The 17,054-nt window shown below is 39.8% G+C and overlaps 1 protein-coding gene across 2 annotated transcripts in view; it reads right to left on the reverse strand.

Annotated features, from left to right (window-relative positions):
- Positions 1-17,054, reverse strand: part of LOC149186605 (ATPase GET3B-like) — a 216,689-nt gene that overhangs the window by 71,707 nt on the left and 127,928 nt on the right. For both annotated transcript variants that reach the window (XM_089411067.1, XM_089411068.1), the window contains exons 8-9: positions 7,659-7,736; positions 7,439-7,537 (exon numbers count right to left, since the gene is read on the reverse strand). In XM_089411067.1, the coding sequence (XP_089267193.1) occupies positions 7,439-7,537; positions 7,659-7,736 (177 nt within the window). The remainder of the gene's footprint in view (positions 1-7,438; positions 7,538-7,658; positions 7,737-17,054) is intronic.

The raw sequence follows: 17,054 nt of genomic DNA on the forward strand, positions 1-17,054 counted from the left end.
ATGCATCATGCAGGACCCTCATAAGAGGGTCTCTCAACGACTCCAAGTCGTTCGGGAAAGTCACAAATTTGACCTTTCCCGGGCTTCGACAGAAAGTCTATGACCTATACATTAGTCTCAATGCGATGGAGCCTTCTAACCCATCAATGTACCATATCCCAGATAAGGTAGTATTTGATCTCTATATGCTGGAGCAATCATAGAATACGGGATTCCTCAACAATCGAATCCCCCCTAGTTGACACAGAAGATCACGGTGGCATCCATCATGTGTACAAACAGCTCACTGAAGAGCTTCCACAACCAGGCAGCTTCACACGAGATCATACTCGTAGCTATGTATTCGGTCTCAGCGGTGCTTATAGCAACCGACTTTTGCTTCCTGCTCATCTAGGATATCAAAGCAAAACCCAAAGAGAACCAGCACTCAGAAGTTCTCTTGCGATCCTCCACACTGCCTGCCCAGTCAGCATTCGAATAATCATGCAGCTTCATATTTTCGGCAGTGTATCTCAATCTATGAGAGATTGTGCCCCAAAGATATCTCAAAAGATCCTTGGCACCAATCTAGTGAGGCTCAACCATATATGAGCTCACCATGCTAACTGCAAAACATATATTCGGACGGGAGTTCACCAAGAACATCAATGCTAGTATGAGTTTGTGAAACTCAGAGGCATTTCCCAAATCAGGTCCGGTATCCCTACCACATAACTTCTGAAAATTAAGCTCCATCGAGGGAGTCACGGGCTTGCAGTTCACCATTCCCAATCCGGAATCCAACTCCCTCTTACTATTGTAACTGAAAGGGCCTGCACCTATTAGAAAGAGGCCATCCTCATAAGGTGCTAGTATGAGAGGTCGATCATCCACAACCTTCAGGCAATAGTTTGGATCGGCTTCACTCCTAGTGAATTTCAGCTTCAACAGACAGCTATCAATCCTCTCATATTAAGCCCGAGGTGTTTTGCTTCAAGCCATAAAGGGCTTTCTTTCACTTGCATACATGAGATTCCCGATCATGAATCTCAAAACCCCTCGGGTTGTTCCAAACCTGTAGACCTGCTACATGAGGGGAATGGTCCCCTTGGAATATTTTCCTTCGGTACATCTCAGACATGTACCTTCATGCTCTTCTTGAATTCAAGCATCCCTGTCACCATCTGACTCACATCGGATAGGGCCCCATAATAAGTATACCTCCGATGCTATAGATGAGATGTGACAGCTGACATGGTCCCCAATGGACCATCCTGCAACTTGATACAAACTGCTAACCTTGAACTCAAAGATAAAAGCATCTTTGAAAATTATGTTTTCAAACACGTACCTTTCCATCGATGAATGCCACCCTATAACCTTTGACTTCCATTTCCGAAATGGACACCAGGTTCTTCTTGATTCTTCATACCTGGAGTTCCTTGCTTTCTTTGAAGAGTCGGTCATCTCCTTGATGACCTATATTCCCTGTCATTCCTCTGATCATTGAAGATGTCCCTGGAATGATTGTTATCATCATCAAGTGATGTGTCCCTACCAATCAGACACTTCTTCGCATAACGGTCGAACTTATTATAAACAAGGCATCTGCCTTTCCTTCTACCCTTAGATCCGGACTTCCCATTGAAGTGATCTTTAGGTAGGCCATCAGAAGCTTCCACTACGCCATTCTAATAATATTCTCTACTTCGATTTCACCCTTGGTGAATTTGAAGAGGGATGAGGAACCCATTGAGCCTTTTGTCATTTCCCAACTGTCTTCGGTGATTGCTCTTTCACTCTTGCTTGGGCTTTGTCTTCACCTCGGCTCTGATACCATGTTAATTTTAGGTATGTTCTATGCTTAGAGCAATTTATTTCAATTTTCAAAGTTATCTCAATATCTTTTCCAGATTACCAATCACAATCAGCATTAAAGTAAATTGCAGATAGAACATAAACATAGATCGCAGAAGACTAGCCAAGACAAGAGGACACAAGATGTGGCACTAGCCAAGTATAAACCCCAATGTTGGGAAACCCTTGATCAATTCTTCTTATATGTTCTTCAATAGTTCAGCAGAGAGAGAGAGAGAGAGTACATATATAACAGAAGTCAACACGTTAACTTATCTAAATAAGAGCATAGATCATCTCTAAGTAGATGATACATGAGGTAGCTGAACTCAGTTGAAGACATGCTGCTTCAACTGATTCTCCAAGGTGACTCCATCACCTATCATTGTGTTGCACCTCATCATCATGTTGCACCTCATTGTGTTGCATCGTGATGCACCCATCATCACTATGCTAGACCTCATTACCATGTTGCACACATCATACTGCTGCACCTTATGTTGCACCTTCTGATACTGCAACGTATTGTTGTACCTTATCATCTTGCTGCACTTACCAATGATGCCTCATCCTCTACCTTACTGTGCCCATCACTGTACAACATCATGTGTCATAAATGTTGCACCATGTTATTGTTGTTGTCCCATTGTGCCTTTGCTGCCACGTCCTTGTTGTTGTCCATTTGTGCCTTTGTTGCCACATGTCATTGCTGATGTCCCATCACCTCGAAATGTCATATCAAAGGCTCCAATAGGCTGCAAAGAAAATTGATCCTAATCTAGTCACACACTGTGACCCAACACACTTCAACACTGTTGTTCCAAGTCTGCTTTCACTGTTGTTTATACTGTGACTGGTTAGGGCATTTGGTCATGCTGCAACAGCCCTTACAAACCTATCTAACAGTCCACAAACAGCGCTCAAGGACTATGGCACACCTTCATGAGACTCCACACTTAGTATGCTGCTGTTTTGGGCATATACTAGCCCTTAATCCTCCTTACGTAGACCCTAACTGTGGTGCTATGGCCTGCAGCCTAGCACATAGTCCACCTGTAGCATACGACTAGCACCATACAAGAATTATGTTCACAAAATAGTGCCCAAACAGACCTGCGAAAGAGGTCCCCTAATTCGGTCTTCCCAGCAAGGAACTTGGCCTTCCTTTCAGCAACTCGTTGCCTTGTTTAACCCACAAAACAGTCCCTGATCTCCTTGCTACCTTGGCCTCTTCTTGTTGCGGCTACCACAGAGAATTATCCTCCTTCGACGAGCTCTCTTCTTCCTTGTGTGTTGCACAGATGAATGTGTAGAGTTGTCATAGGCTAGGGCTTTCTAGGACTGCGGCTAGGGCTTGCTAATGCCTCCTCCATAGCTACGTTAAACTTCATCCATGACAAAGGTAAGGGCTCCTTTAGGTCAACGTATAGATCCCTTCCATAGCTTCGCTAGCCTGTCTTCTTTGTTTGATCCGAATGGAAAATGAAATCAACCCATGGTATTCATCCACGCATGGAATTTACCCATGGTATTGTAAATGGCATCCACCCATGGTATTGTAAGTGACATCCACCCATGGTATTCATTCACCCATGGAATTGACCCGTGATTTGTAACTGAAAAATACGATACGTAACAAGTCGCATTTTGTAAAAGGACAGTTTGTCCGCCACGATGTAGCTCTTACAGTTATTCTCCATTTTAATAAAAAAAATTCTTTGTGGTTTTGTTTATTGGCTAATCTCCTCTTTTTATTCTGGCAATTTCAATTCTTGAGATCTTAAGGGCCTCCCCCACAAGTTCCATTTCAATCTTTTAGATCTTAGGGGCCTCCCCCCAAGATCCAGACCAGTGGTATCAGAGCAGGTTATGATTCCATGGGAATGAGGGTTTGATGCATATTTCAGTTTCAAATTTTGCAGCAATATTCAACAAACTTTAGGCATGTGCTACGTCCTCCACATAGCACTTTCTTTGGCCATGTAGGAATATTTTTATTTTTTTAGGCAGAATTTTTTTTTTTGGTGGCGAGTTTGCAGATCAGATCTGAAACATTTGGTGCAATATTTACAAAAACAAATAACAGATCTGGATTCCTTGCGAAAAAATACCAAAATTCAAAAAAAAAACGGCCGAATCGGAGTCTGGATGAGGGAGATATCGTTGATTTAAAATCAATTATGTTCTAGAAATTGTTTCTGACGACAACTGGTGGATGACGATTCTCCTATCATTTTTTGAAGTTTTTGTGCAAAATTTCAGAAAAAACGATTGTAGATCTGAGATCCTCTTGAAAAATCACCCAATTTCAAAAAAAAAATGGGTCGAATCGGAGTTCAGATGTGAGAAATATCGCTGATTTAAAATCAACTATTTTTTCAGAACTTTTGTGACGACGGAAAAATTGCAGGGCGAATCTGAGATTCTAGAGTGTCCAGATAAGGATTTCCATCACATGGGAAGATGCAAAATGGTCCTTCTGCTTCCAAAAACAGGTTATAATAAATATTCTGAGTTATATTGACTGAGTTATGTCCATTTTAATTCTAAAGCAACATTCAGAACGGGTTCCCGTTGGAGATGTGCCCTCCCACCCTAGGCTATGTAGGCACCTGCTACTTCATCAACAACCAACATCACGATTATGGGTCAACCGCACAAAATCCTTGTCATCGAAGTCCATTTGCTAGGCCGCACACTGTCAGTATCACAGTTGGTCACAAGCATTACAGGGTCTCTCTATCCTCAGATTTTCATTTGTCATGGTTATGGGTCATCCACAAACCCACACTTCATCGAAGTCCATTTGCTAGGCCGCACACTGTCAGTATCACAGTTGGTCACAAGCATTACAAGGTATCTCTATCCTCGGATCTTCGTTCATCATGGTTATGGGTCATCCACAAACCCACACTTCATCGAAGTCCATTTGCTAGGCCGCACACTGTCAAAATCACAATTGGTCACAAGAATTACAAGGTATCTCTATCCTCGGATCTTCGTTCATCATGGTTATGGGTTAACCACATAAAACCCTTATCTTCAATGGCTCTTCATATTCAACGAAGGCTTCGCAGGAGGGAACTTTACGCAATGGGGACCATTGCTTCTTAAGGAGGGAGGAATGATCCGAATGGAAAATGACATCAACCCATGGTATTCATCCACCCATTTTATTCATCCACGCATGGAATTTACCCATGGTATTGTAAGTGGCATCCACCCATGGTATTGTAAGTGACATCCACCCATGGTATTCATTCACCCATGGAATTGACCCGTGGTATTGTGACATCCACCCATAGGTATTCATTCACCCATGGAATTGACCCATGGTATTGCGACATCCACCCATGGTATTCATTCACACATGGAATTGACCCGTGGTATTGCAACATCCACCCATAGGTATTCATTCACCCATGGAATTGACCCATGGTATTGCGACATCCACCCATGGTATTCATTCACCCATGGAATTGACCCGTGGTATTGTAACTGAAAAATACTATAAGTAACAAGTCGCATTTTGTAAAAGGACAGTTTGTCCGCCACAATGTAGCTCTTACAATCATTCTCCATTTTAATAAAAAAAAAATCTTTGTGGTTTTGTTTATTGGGCAATCTCCTCTTTTTATTCTGGCAATTTCAATTCTTGAGATCTTGGGGGCCTCCCCCACAAGATCCATTTCAATCTCTTAGATCTTGGGGGCCTCCCCCCAAGATCCGGATCATTGTTGTGGCTAGGGCAGCCTCTTTTCCTCCAACGTTTAAGGCTTCCACTTCTAGATTTCTCTTCCACTAAAAATCCAAAGCGAGTGGAGAGTAATCAAGAGAGAAGTGTGTGTGAAATGACTATCAAGTCGTCTCCTTTTATACTAAAACGTTGAGCACATGTGGGTGCGATTTAGTTGTTGGACGACCTCGACGAATTGTCTTATAACACAAATAAATTCATAACTCCATGAATACTTATTGGAATCGAATGATCTTTAGATCAATCCTACACCTCTCGATGAGAGGGATCCAAGAAAAATATCAGCTGCCATAAATAAAATGACCCACATGCAGTTTGGCCCTAGTTGCCAATTTTAACATCTTGGTTGTCTCACTAGCATATAAATCTACTGAAGGAAGAGTTATTGACTAAGTTTTCCCCTACATGGGGGTTTTGCCCTGGCTGTTCGCCTACATCTTGTGTCCTTGATTCTCATGTTTTGGTTTTGGTAATGGCTTGATGAACTAAGATAAAAAGAAGAACATAAGAAGATAATAATAATTTAAGGAAACCAAAAGTAATTATCAATAAGAGAAAATATTTCTGCCTTTCCGATTTTTCAACATCCTCATCCAAAGAAGACCCTTTTTGCCCTTGGAAGAATTTAATTTGGTCAAGGAAAAAAAATTTAATGTGAAAACCCAAAAGTGCACAAAAGTTCAAGTCGACTTTAAAGACAAAATGGTTCTCCTCCAACGCCTATCAATACAACTCATTAGCACCTCATTTGGACACACATCTCACACATTCATTTCTTCTTCTCTTGGAGGTTCGTACATCTGAAATAGCAGGGCTTCATCCACACGTGTGAGTTGGAGAGAGAGAGAGAATTGCAGGAGGACCAAAATCTGTCTTTGACCAGCATTGACTTTTTGATGTTTGGGCATGTTTTGACTTCGGTTTGATTTCAGTTCTTGGATCTGTTTGGAGGCCGAATTCTTTGGCAAGGAGGACAAATTTTTCTGGGCATTTTGACCTTGGTTGACTGCAGTCCTGCAACTAGGGTTTCAGCAGATCTTGACTTTGACTCTGGCCAAGTTTGGAGGGCTGCTTTGGGGCTATTTTGGCTTGACTTTGGCCAACAAAAGAGACTGAATTTTCTGCTGCCAAGATCGAACTTTTTGGGGCTGATTTGACCAAAAAATATTGACTGATTACGAATTGATTGGCTGCTGTTGACTACTGTTGACTTTGATCAGATTTGATAGTTTGACCAGATTTGACTTTTGGGCTCATCTCTTGGATTTTGGACATTGGTTTGTTGGAAAGTCAAATTTGTTGACCTTTGACTCTTGATTGGTGAATTGGATCATTGTACTCTCTTTGCTGAACATTTTATGACAGTCTAATAAGAAGAAGAATTTCAAAAGTTTTTCCCTCTTGTGGGGTTTTTCCCTAGTCTTTGACCAATTTGGTGTCTCTTGTTATTGCTCTTGATTGTCTACGACTGTTCATTGCATTTACTGTTCTATCTACAATTGCTATTGATCATTAGAAGTTTAAATTGTTTTGAAAAGATTGCTAACTGAAGAAAAGATTGGGCTAAAGTGATTGTAACAGCGTAGAACAGTGGAAAATTAACACATTTACTATATATCCAACTCTCCTCAAATGGTTCTAAAAGCCAAACATATTCTTGGCAAATTTGAAGATATAAGTACCATTGATGAACTAACTCTTGGCACTAGCATCTTGTATGATTATGCGCACAATAAATTTGACATTTCTCATTTCTAGTTTAAATCATCAACACCCCCCTCACCAATTAATATACATCAATTTTCTAGTCCAAACACTGATGCAAAAGAATAAAGAAATGGATACCGTAGGAATGGTGACAATAACAAATTCTGTAGATTCTTTGTCACGGAAGAGTTCTCGAACCGTTGCCATCCTCTCTTTGAGTTGCTCAAGTTTGTCAGTCTGCAAGTACATCAAATTAACTGCCATTGTATGCAATAAGAACAATTGAAAGAAAGTTATAATTTCAGATGAACTTTCACTGTGGCTCTTAAGGAACAAAAGTATCTCTTTTACAACTTACAGCACTCTCGCGACCTTCCCGAGCTTGACCAAACACAGATTTGATTGCATCAGTTGCTGATGTCAACTTTTGTTTTAACTAATAACGTGAAAACAACATAGTTAGAGTATGCAAAAGATTATAAACAATACAACTAAGTTTTCACAAGAAAAATTCATGGTACGCTCTCTCTCTCTCTCTCTCTCTCCCACACACATTAAAAACGTTGTAATTGAAAATTCAGTCCTTAAAGGCCAATTATTATCATGGATATTGACAAAAGCATGAGAGAAGACACTCTCACTCATAAAGATTGTGTCAGATCTTATGGCACGGGATGAGGATTGCATGATATCATGACTCTTAGCTGTATAGCATATAGTACCATCTATGATGGCTAATATTTGTAATGGTGCACAAGTCATTTTTGTTATATCTCTGTTGTTACTTCTGGGATGCCTTAGGTGCTACAGCCCTACATAAAACAAATAATAAACATTGAAAATAGCAAAAGGAAACTTCATAAATCAAAATTCCAGACAACAGCCTTAACAGAGAGAGTTTAGAATGTGAACTATGTCGTTTATAAGTCAATTTCTTTTTGTCATTTTCACCTATGAAAAATTAACAAAATAAGGAAATGAGCTATACAGATAATTCAGGCATGCCTTTACATATACACACACTCGCATAGGGCTATATTTCAAAATTTTAAAAGTCTAATATTTGCATGAAGTGGTTGGGGGATCTAAATTCAATCTGAAATTTGGGGAACATTGCACTTCCTCCATTTCATTGCATATATTTCAGTTCGATTTGTTTCATTCTCTCCCTCTCTTGCATTGGTAAAGGGAACAAAATGGATGTACTTTTAACATATAAAATACCTTTATTTTCAATTTCCTTTACACAAAAATTGACACTTTAAACACTTCAATGCTAAAACATAGACATGCATGTAAAATTCTCTAAATTCCAAGCAAAACCATCAACCTAACAATAACAGAGTGAGATTCTACATTTACATTTAATGCACTACCTTAGGATAAACCAGTGATGACAATATCACCGATATTCAGAAATATCACAATGTTTTCGGGGAGACGAGATATCGTCGAGGAAATATCCCGATATTTTGTCTCCCTGAAAATATCGCGATATTTCCGAAATATCGGCAATATTTCCGAAATACCGGCAATATTTCGGGAAAATATCGCGCTACGAAGGCAAATATCGTTGGGCATAGAAAAAAATTTCCGCCGCAGCTAGAAAAGGCCGAATTCATTTTTTTTCACTCATTTTGTTTTCTGATTGCTGGAGAAGGAAGGGGAGAGCATTGTGCTTGCTGCCAAGGAGGATTCCAGGATTGAATAGCCATTATCGCCACCAACAATGAATATTTTGTTGATCAAAGATTGAAGAACAATGAGACAATCTTCATTTCTTCCATTAACAAGTATGTTCAAATAAACCCCTATGTCAATGATTTTTTTGATAGTTTTAGGGTTATTCTTGCTAGCTTCTTTGCCTACAAACATTTTGCTTGTTTTTTTTCCATTTGCTATGATTTTCATGCCCATGAGCAAATGCAAGGGTTTTCTCCATATTTGGACAGCAAACTCCATTTTTTTTTAACTTTCAAATGCACCCTCTTATTGTCATTTATGATTTTTCATTGAATTCACATTGCAAATAATGTAGCAAAAAAATTATTTTGTAAAATGAGGTGGTTATTACTTATTAATTCCAATTTTTTTTTTGGTGCCCTAGGTTTGAGTTAGCTCAAAACAAAATTCAAATATGCCAAAAGCCTTGGACCCATTTTGGGAGTATGGGGAGCCTGATGGTGGGACAAATTGGGCATATCTATCATGCAAATTGTGCGGGACTAAGATGACAAGAGGGGTTACGCGATTGAAATACCATCTGGCTAGACTCACTGGACATGATGATGGGATCTGTACAATTTCTTGTCTGGAGCTTATACAAAAATCTCTTGAAGCAATTGATGAAAAAAAAGAAAAAAGGAAGAGACAGAAAGAAACAAGGTTGAATGTGCAGGTAGATCTTTCGGGATATCTTCTTCTCATTTTGATGTTGAGGGTAGTGGGAGGGGCTCAATGGCATCACCTGCTACTGCTAGTGCGAGGTCATCATTTTTTGTTCCACGGACAGGGCATGGAGCACAACCTAGCATAAAATCAATTGTTAAAAAAAAGGAGAAGCAAGAAGCAGATAGAGTCATGGAGAGGTGTCTTTTCTGGAGTGACTTACCTCTCAACATCACCAAAACCAATCCATTTTGGCAGCCAATGTGTGATGCTATTGTTGTTGTGGGCCCAGGGTACAAAAGTGCTACATTTGAGGAGTTGCGGGGGGCAATTCTTCAAGTAAAAAGGCAAGACATCAACTCTAGATTGGTGGAGTTGAAAAAAACATGGGAAGTTTCTGGATGCACAGTGATGTCTGATGGTTGGATAGATAGGAAGGGTAGGATGCACAGTGATGCACAGTGATGTCTGAGCGTCCCCAAGATTATTTATAACCATGCTTTTGTTCTTAGCGTCATGAGGAGGTTCACTAGAAACAAGGAGTTGCGGCATCCTGCGATCACACATTTTGCCACAAACTTTATTACTCTTCAGTCTTTGCTTCGATGTCAGTTTGAGTTGAAGCAAATGTTTGTGTCTGATGACTGGCATAATTGTAGATACAGTAGGAGACAAGACGGGAGAGCCATTGCAAAAATGGTGTACTCTGACACGTTTTGGTAGGAAGTAGAAGAAGCATGCTCAGTTAGTGAACCTAGTAAAGGTTCTGAGATTGGTAGATAGGGAGAAGCTTGCAATGGCTTATTTGTATGAGGCCATGGATAGGGCCAAGGAGGCCATTCATTCTTATTATGCAGACAAGGGTTCCATTGGCCTTGATAGGCATACGATGTTATGGGATGTGATTGATAGTCAGTGGACAAGGATGCTTCATCGACCCATTCATGCAGTAGCACTCTTCCTCAACCCCGCATTTTCATACAAATGCGGCTTTGATTTTGATGGCGAGGTGATGGAAGGGCTCAATTCCTGAATTCATAGGATGGTACTTGATCCTGAGCTTCGTAGCAAAATCAATCGCAAGATACAATTTTATCGGAATTATGTTGGCCTATTTAGCTTTGATGATGCTATTAAGGAAAGGACTCTCTTCATGCCACGTAAGTGACAAGTCATCACTCATTAGAAATTAGAATTTTCAATTTAGAATTTCCTTAATTATAATTGTAGTATTTTTAAATTCAATTATGTAACTTTTATTTGAAAGTTTAATTATGTTTTAAGTTTTTGAATTTTTTATTTCTTTATTTTGTTGTAGATATTTGGTGGCGAAGCTATGGTGCAAGGGCACCATATTTGCAAAAATTTGCCATAAGAATCTTGAGTCAAACATGTGGCTCTTCAGGGTGTGAGCGCAATTGGAGTGTATTTGAGAAAATACACACAAAACAACGCAACAGGTATAACTTTGAGCTCTAGCCTTCAGTTGAGCAATTACACTTATTGTAATTTTTAATTTTTAATTTATGACCTTCAAGTGTCAAGAGTCAAGAGTGAAGACTCATTAGTTTTTTTGACACTCTTACTGGTTGGAGTTCGCACGCCTCAATGATTTAGTATATGTGCATTACAATATCCGACTTCGAGTGAAGCAAAGAGAAGCACGAATGGATCTAGATGCCATTTCCTTAGACAATATTGATGTATTGTCTCAGTGAAGGGTGGAGTCTGAGGAGCCCATCTTGGAGGAGTCACCTTCATGGTTAGAGCCAGATGATCCATTAGAACAGGGGCAGCAAGAGGAGGAGGAGGAGCAGCAGCAAAAGGAGGAGGAGAAGGAAGAGGAGGAGGAGGAGGAGGAGGACACTCTGGGAGCATCAGCATCAACACCATCTGCTATAGATATAGGAGAGCACAACTCCATACCTAGCACTCATTATTTGACATTAGGTGCAGAGGCAGGGCCAGGGCCTTCTACTACTAGGGGCAGGCCTGGCAAACAGCCCATCATGTTTTCCCGTAAAAGGGGGAGAGGGTAGTGATTTCAGATAGATAGTTGCTAGTTTTATTTGTTTTGCTACATATAACTCATGATGATGAGATACTTTTATATATGTGATGTTATTTTGTATTGGTTCTCCACATTTGAGTCCTTGATTGGACAATTATCAGGGATCAGCAGGATTTGGTATCGCCTTTGATGTATCATTTCTATTTGACATCATATATATCAGTGCTTTCTTCATATTTATGTGCCAATGTGTTTATTTCATGTTGTTATTGCTTTATATGTTTAAAACTCTAAAAAAAATGAATATATTATGCATTTTTATGCTTGCCGATATTTTCACCGATATCGTCGATAAGATGTTTTTTGGACCCTCGCTAATATTTTTCCGATACCGATATTTTCAACACTGGGCTAAACACAACCATTTAATCTGGGCGAAACGTTAACTAGGGTCCAAATTCTCAATTGTTAAGGATCTGCCTAGATCACATAATTCCCAAATCCACAAGTATGACTCACGATTACTTGAAAGTATGCCAGGTAATGCATTTGACAATTGTTCAGCTTTGTGCTCATCATACTTGCATTCATCAAGTTTTGGGCAGTTAATCCTCACCTTACTTGCACATATTGGTGACTACTAATAAGATAATATACAATGATATTCATATTGATGGGTACTCATAGACTATGTTGAATAATCAGAGTCAATACTCGTTTTCACAACATGCATTTTGATAAATTAAAATGAAATATTTTGCATTTTTTCTACTTTGTTGTGTATGTCAAGTATACCAACTCCCCTGATTAGGTAAGTATGTGTTGAGGACAAAGATGGTACCAATTCACCATCCTTCAGACCTATCCATTCTATCTCATTACCCATAACTGCCATTTTCACCCGCTGGGCCCCCGATGACTACACCAAACCCAACCATGATAATTATGTTGACAAAATATCCCAATTATATATATATATATACACACAATAACTTGTTTTTTCCACTACTTTTCCACCTCAGTTCTACTCGTGAAATCAATTTATCAATGCAAGCACCTCGAAGGCTGAGCCTGAGCCAGCCAATTATATTAATGAATTTGATAGAGAGATTGAAACTTTGCATTTGATCATTTTTCCTATTTCTAAAGACCGAGGAGGATAGAAGTAGGTACAATCATAGTGGGATTTGGATTTGTCATACATAAATATATGTATGTATGTATGTACTACATGTAAACACAAACAAATATATGTACACACACACACACACATATACATATATCTATATGTATGTATATATGTGTATTTACTATGTAATTATACATATATACATATATGAAGGTATGTGTGCTTGTATATTGTATACATATATATATATGTATATATATGTATTTGTACATGTGTATGTATGTATATTTGTATATGTATATGTATGTATGCATATGTATCTATGTGTGTATACATACATATAGATATATACACGTGTGTATATAGATACATATGTATGTATGTATGTATAGGTATGCATGTACGTATGTACATACATAGGTATGCATGCATGTATGTATATGTACATGTGTATGTATCTACACACATACACATGTACATACATACATACATATGTATCTATATAAACATGTGTATATATCTATATGTATGTATTCACACACATATATGCATATACATACATATATAAACATACATGCGTATCTATGTATTCACATACATACATGCATACATCTCTCTCTCTCTATATATATATATATATAGATAGATATTGTTGGATGGTGTTGTCATTGATGTCAACCGATGGGTTTGACTTTGACTAAAAAGCACCAATCATTGATGTCAAATGGTTAATGGATGCTTCTTAATAATTGTCAGATTACATCAAATTGGCAGCTCCATTATTGGATGGTTGAAAACCTAAGTCCTAGGGTTTGGGTTCCCTAGACTAAGGATGTACCCTGACTTTGTCGAGGGTTTTTGAAGGGTCAAATCTTTGAGTTTGACTTAGAGATCCATGTCATTGGATTCTCCTTGTAGAAGATCTTTCCGGTGGTATGTGGTATGCCACATAAGTCCCCCTGGTTTGAGAGAAAATTTCATTTGAAGTTTGCGACCCTAGTTTATGGGCTAAAACTCCAAAGGGTAGTGACATAACACCCTATCATTAATTCACCTACGGTTGTCAATATATGACAATAATTCTCGCCGCAATCTCATTGTGTATAAGTTGAATAACTTCAAGAACCAAAGGCAATAAACCAATCATTGACTTCACAACCTTGGTAGGACCAAATGCACTAAGTCAATCATTGATTTCAAATTCTAGTGGAATTGAAAATATTTCTAGGAATGATCCTTAAAACAAATATATCTTAAGGGTTATTTATGATTATTAATAGTCTTAAGTTAGGGTATTAAATTATCTTTCCCTTATAGGATGTGGCTCTCACCATTTAATAAAGGTAAGACACCCATAATCAATTCCTCAAGGTCAGCGGCCTTCCTCACTTAGAACACAAGGCTAGTATTGTTTAATGTTTAAATATTTTAAGGCCTTTATGGAGCCCGTCCTTAACATCTCCAACATTCATTTATGAAGCCCCTCCTAAGCCTAACATTTGTCTATAAAAAGACATCTAATGCACCCTCAAAACAATAACAATTCAACGAATGATCTTATGAGAAGCACTCTGTAATATCCGGCCCAGATAGCAGACTCTTGAGGTTGACCAACGACGAAATACAGAGATTTGATTAGGGTTCAGATTCTGGTTGATCCGAATTGGATCCATAGAAGACTGTCAAAGAACTATGACTGTATTAGGTCGAACAAATCTCTAAAGAATTCCAGAACAGCGATCGAAAGCACCCCCAGTGGCAACGGCATCCAATGTGGAACGACGAGGACCTCGATCAAAGCGCGCTGACCGAGGCCCATGGACACTGCGCGGGAGGTCGAATTAGCCCCTGGGAGCCCCGGATAGGGGAACGGAGATGATTTTTGATGCACGATTAGTGCGCTGGGCGAACAGGGCCAAAATGGAAAGCCCAAGCACTCAGTCGCGTGGGGGAACCGGAGGACCGCGAGGGGAAAAGCAAAAAAGCGCTAAATGTACAAAGGCAGGACCCGCGCTTTGGAAACCAGCGGTTTTGATCGGGGCGCCCTTAAACGGTAAGAGGTTTTGGACGAAAGCGGAGTGATTCCATACAACGATCGACGCGTGGCAAGCGGAGGTGAGAGAAAACCATCGTTGATCGCGCGCTATCGGTCGAGCAAGTCAACCACGCGAAACATGCGTATGGCGTCGGATCTGGAGGGCCCAGATCGGACGGCTGAGATCGCGCCCGATGGGAAGAAGCGGAATCGACAGGGAATTAAGCCGCGTTTTAAAGGGATTTGAAATCCGTTTGACCGCCACGGTGGAGGAAGAACGCATCCACGATGTAACTGAAGAAACGAACCAACGAAGCATTGTTGGCGCCGTTTAAAGAAGGACAAGTGGCCACTCCCTAAGCGTTCATGATGACGCCAAACAGGGAACTCCAAGCACAGCTACAGAAGGTGAATCGACAAAGGCGGAAGAGGAACCGAACAGGCATAGGGAGCGAATGGCTAAAGCCATGAACAAAGATAGTCGAATGAGAGAGAGAGTAGAGTGGAGAAGTCGAAGTCCAAGAGACGAAGAGAGACCGAGAAGGGAACCAGAATCCCGAGAGGAGGACGACACACAGAGAACAATAAAGCAAAGCAGAGGAGACAGAGGGCCGAGCTAATTAGCAGCAGCATCGAGCACCAGAGAGCTTGAAGATTCAAGCCATCCCATAGAGGAATTTGTCCGGACTGAGCATCATATTTGGCTCTTTCCACTGTAGACCAGAAGGTCACAGAGCTGGTAGGAAGAAGAAGAGTCTGTGTACTCCAGTGGCTTGGGGAATCCAAAGACCACCCTGCCAAGCAAAACCTGCTTCAGGTGAACTCACATTGAGTCCCTGTATTGTAAATTCTCTACCCAAAGGCACAATAAAACAAGGCCACCACTGAAAGCTGGACCGGAGACGTAGCCCTGGAGAATAGGGTGAACTCCTTATTAAAATTGCTTGTGTCTTTGTGTTTGCTTACTGTATTTCTCTGTTGTCTTTCCATTTTATTGTCTGTGTATTGGCAATCTGATTGATCCGTTGCTTCAATGTCACAGAACACACACTAGCACATGAGTCTATAATACCTTAGTTCATTAAATCTTTAACTGATGTCACTCATAGGGTGAATATCAGATCAAGTGGTATCAGAGCTCTAGGTTGTAAGGTTAGACAAGCTTGTGTTGGTTTAGTTGTGAATGCTCACAAGATCAAAGCTCAAATTAGGAGAAGGAGAGTTGGTGGAAACTAATCCTGAAATTGGGAGAGTCTATTCTCGAAAGACAATGTCAGAAGAAGGTTCTGTAGGGCCAGACCCTCAATTCATAGAGAGTTTCCTAGCTATAAAGTCTATGGTTGAAGAAATGTACAGAGACTTTAGAAAGCAAAAGGTGGAAGATGCATCAGGCTCTAAGCAAGAGAAAGAAGAAGATGAGTCTCACTTCCATGACAACTCCAAAGGAAAGGGGAAAGAGGAAAGCTTTCTCACACCTCATAATAAGAAAGCATCTTTGATTAAGTTAGATGTTAAATTTGATTTGCCTATATATGATGGAGAGCTAAATCACTGTTGATAATATCGGCGATATATCGGCGATATTCGGAAATATCGCGATATTTTCGGCAAAACGATATATCGCCGAGAAAATATCGCGATATTTTCTATTTTGAAAATATCGCGATATTTTCAAAATATCAGCAAATATCGGAAAATATCGGCAAAATATCGCGATATTTTGAAATTATCGGCAAAATATCGGCTATATTTAAAAATTTGAAAAAAATATTTTTTATGCTTGCCGATATTTGCCGATATTTTCGCCGATATTGCCGATAAGATATTTTCTGGACCCTCGCCGATATTTTGCCGATACCGATATTTTCAACACTGAGCTAAATGTTGAAAAGTTTGTATATTGGATTAGACAAATTGATGTGTATTGCAGGGTACTGAACATAAACTAAGACAAGAGTAAGATTCAGCTGGCAAGCCTACGCCTAGGAGGCACTACCTTGATTTGGTGGGAAGGCAGAACCCAAGCTGATATGAAAAAACATGGTAAGACTATCTCTGTCTAGAGTGACTTTGTTTCTGCAATCAAAAAGTGGTTTTATCCATTGGCCTACATGCAACAAGCCATGATGAGTTGGCAAACTCTTCGGCAGTTGAAAGGGCAAAGTGTGCAAGGGTACACTCAAGAGTTCAG

This window comes from Pinus tabuliformis, chromosome 3_1 (assembly GCF_031772625.1).
Source record: "Pinus tabuliformis cultivar Carrire ecotype Pingquan chromosome 3_1, CPIR1, whole genome shotgun sequence".
Classification (NCBI taxonomy): domain Eukaryota; kingdom Viridiplantae; phylum Streptophyta; class Pinopsida; order Pinales; family Pinaceae; genus Pinus; species Pinus tabuliformis.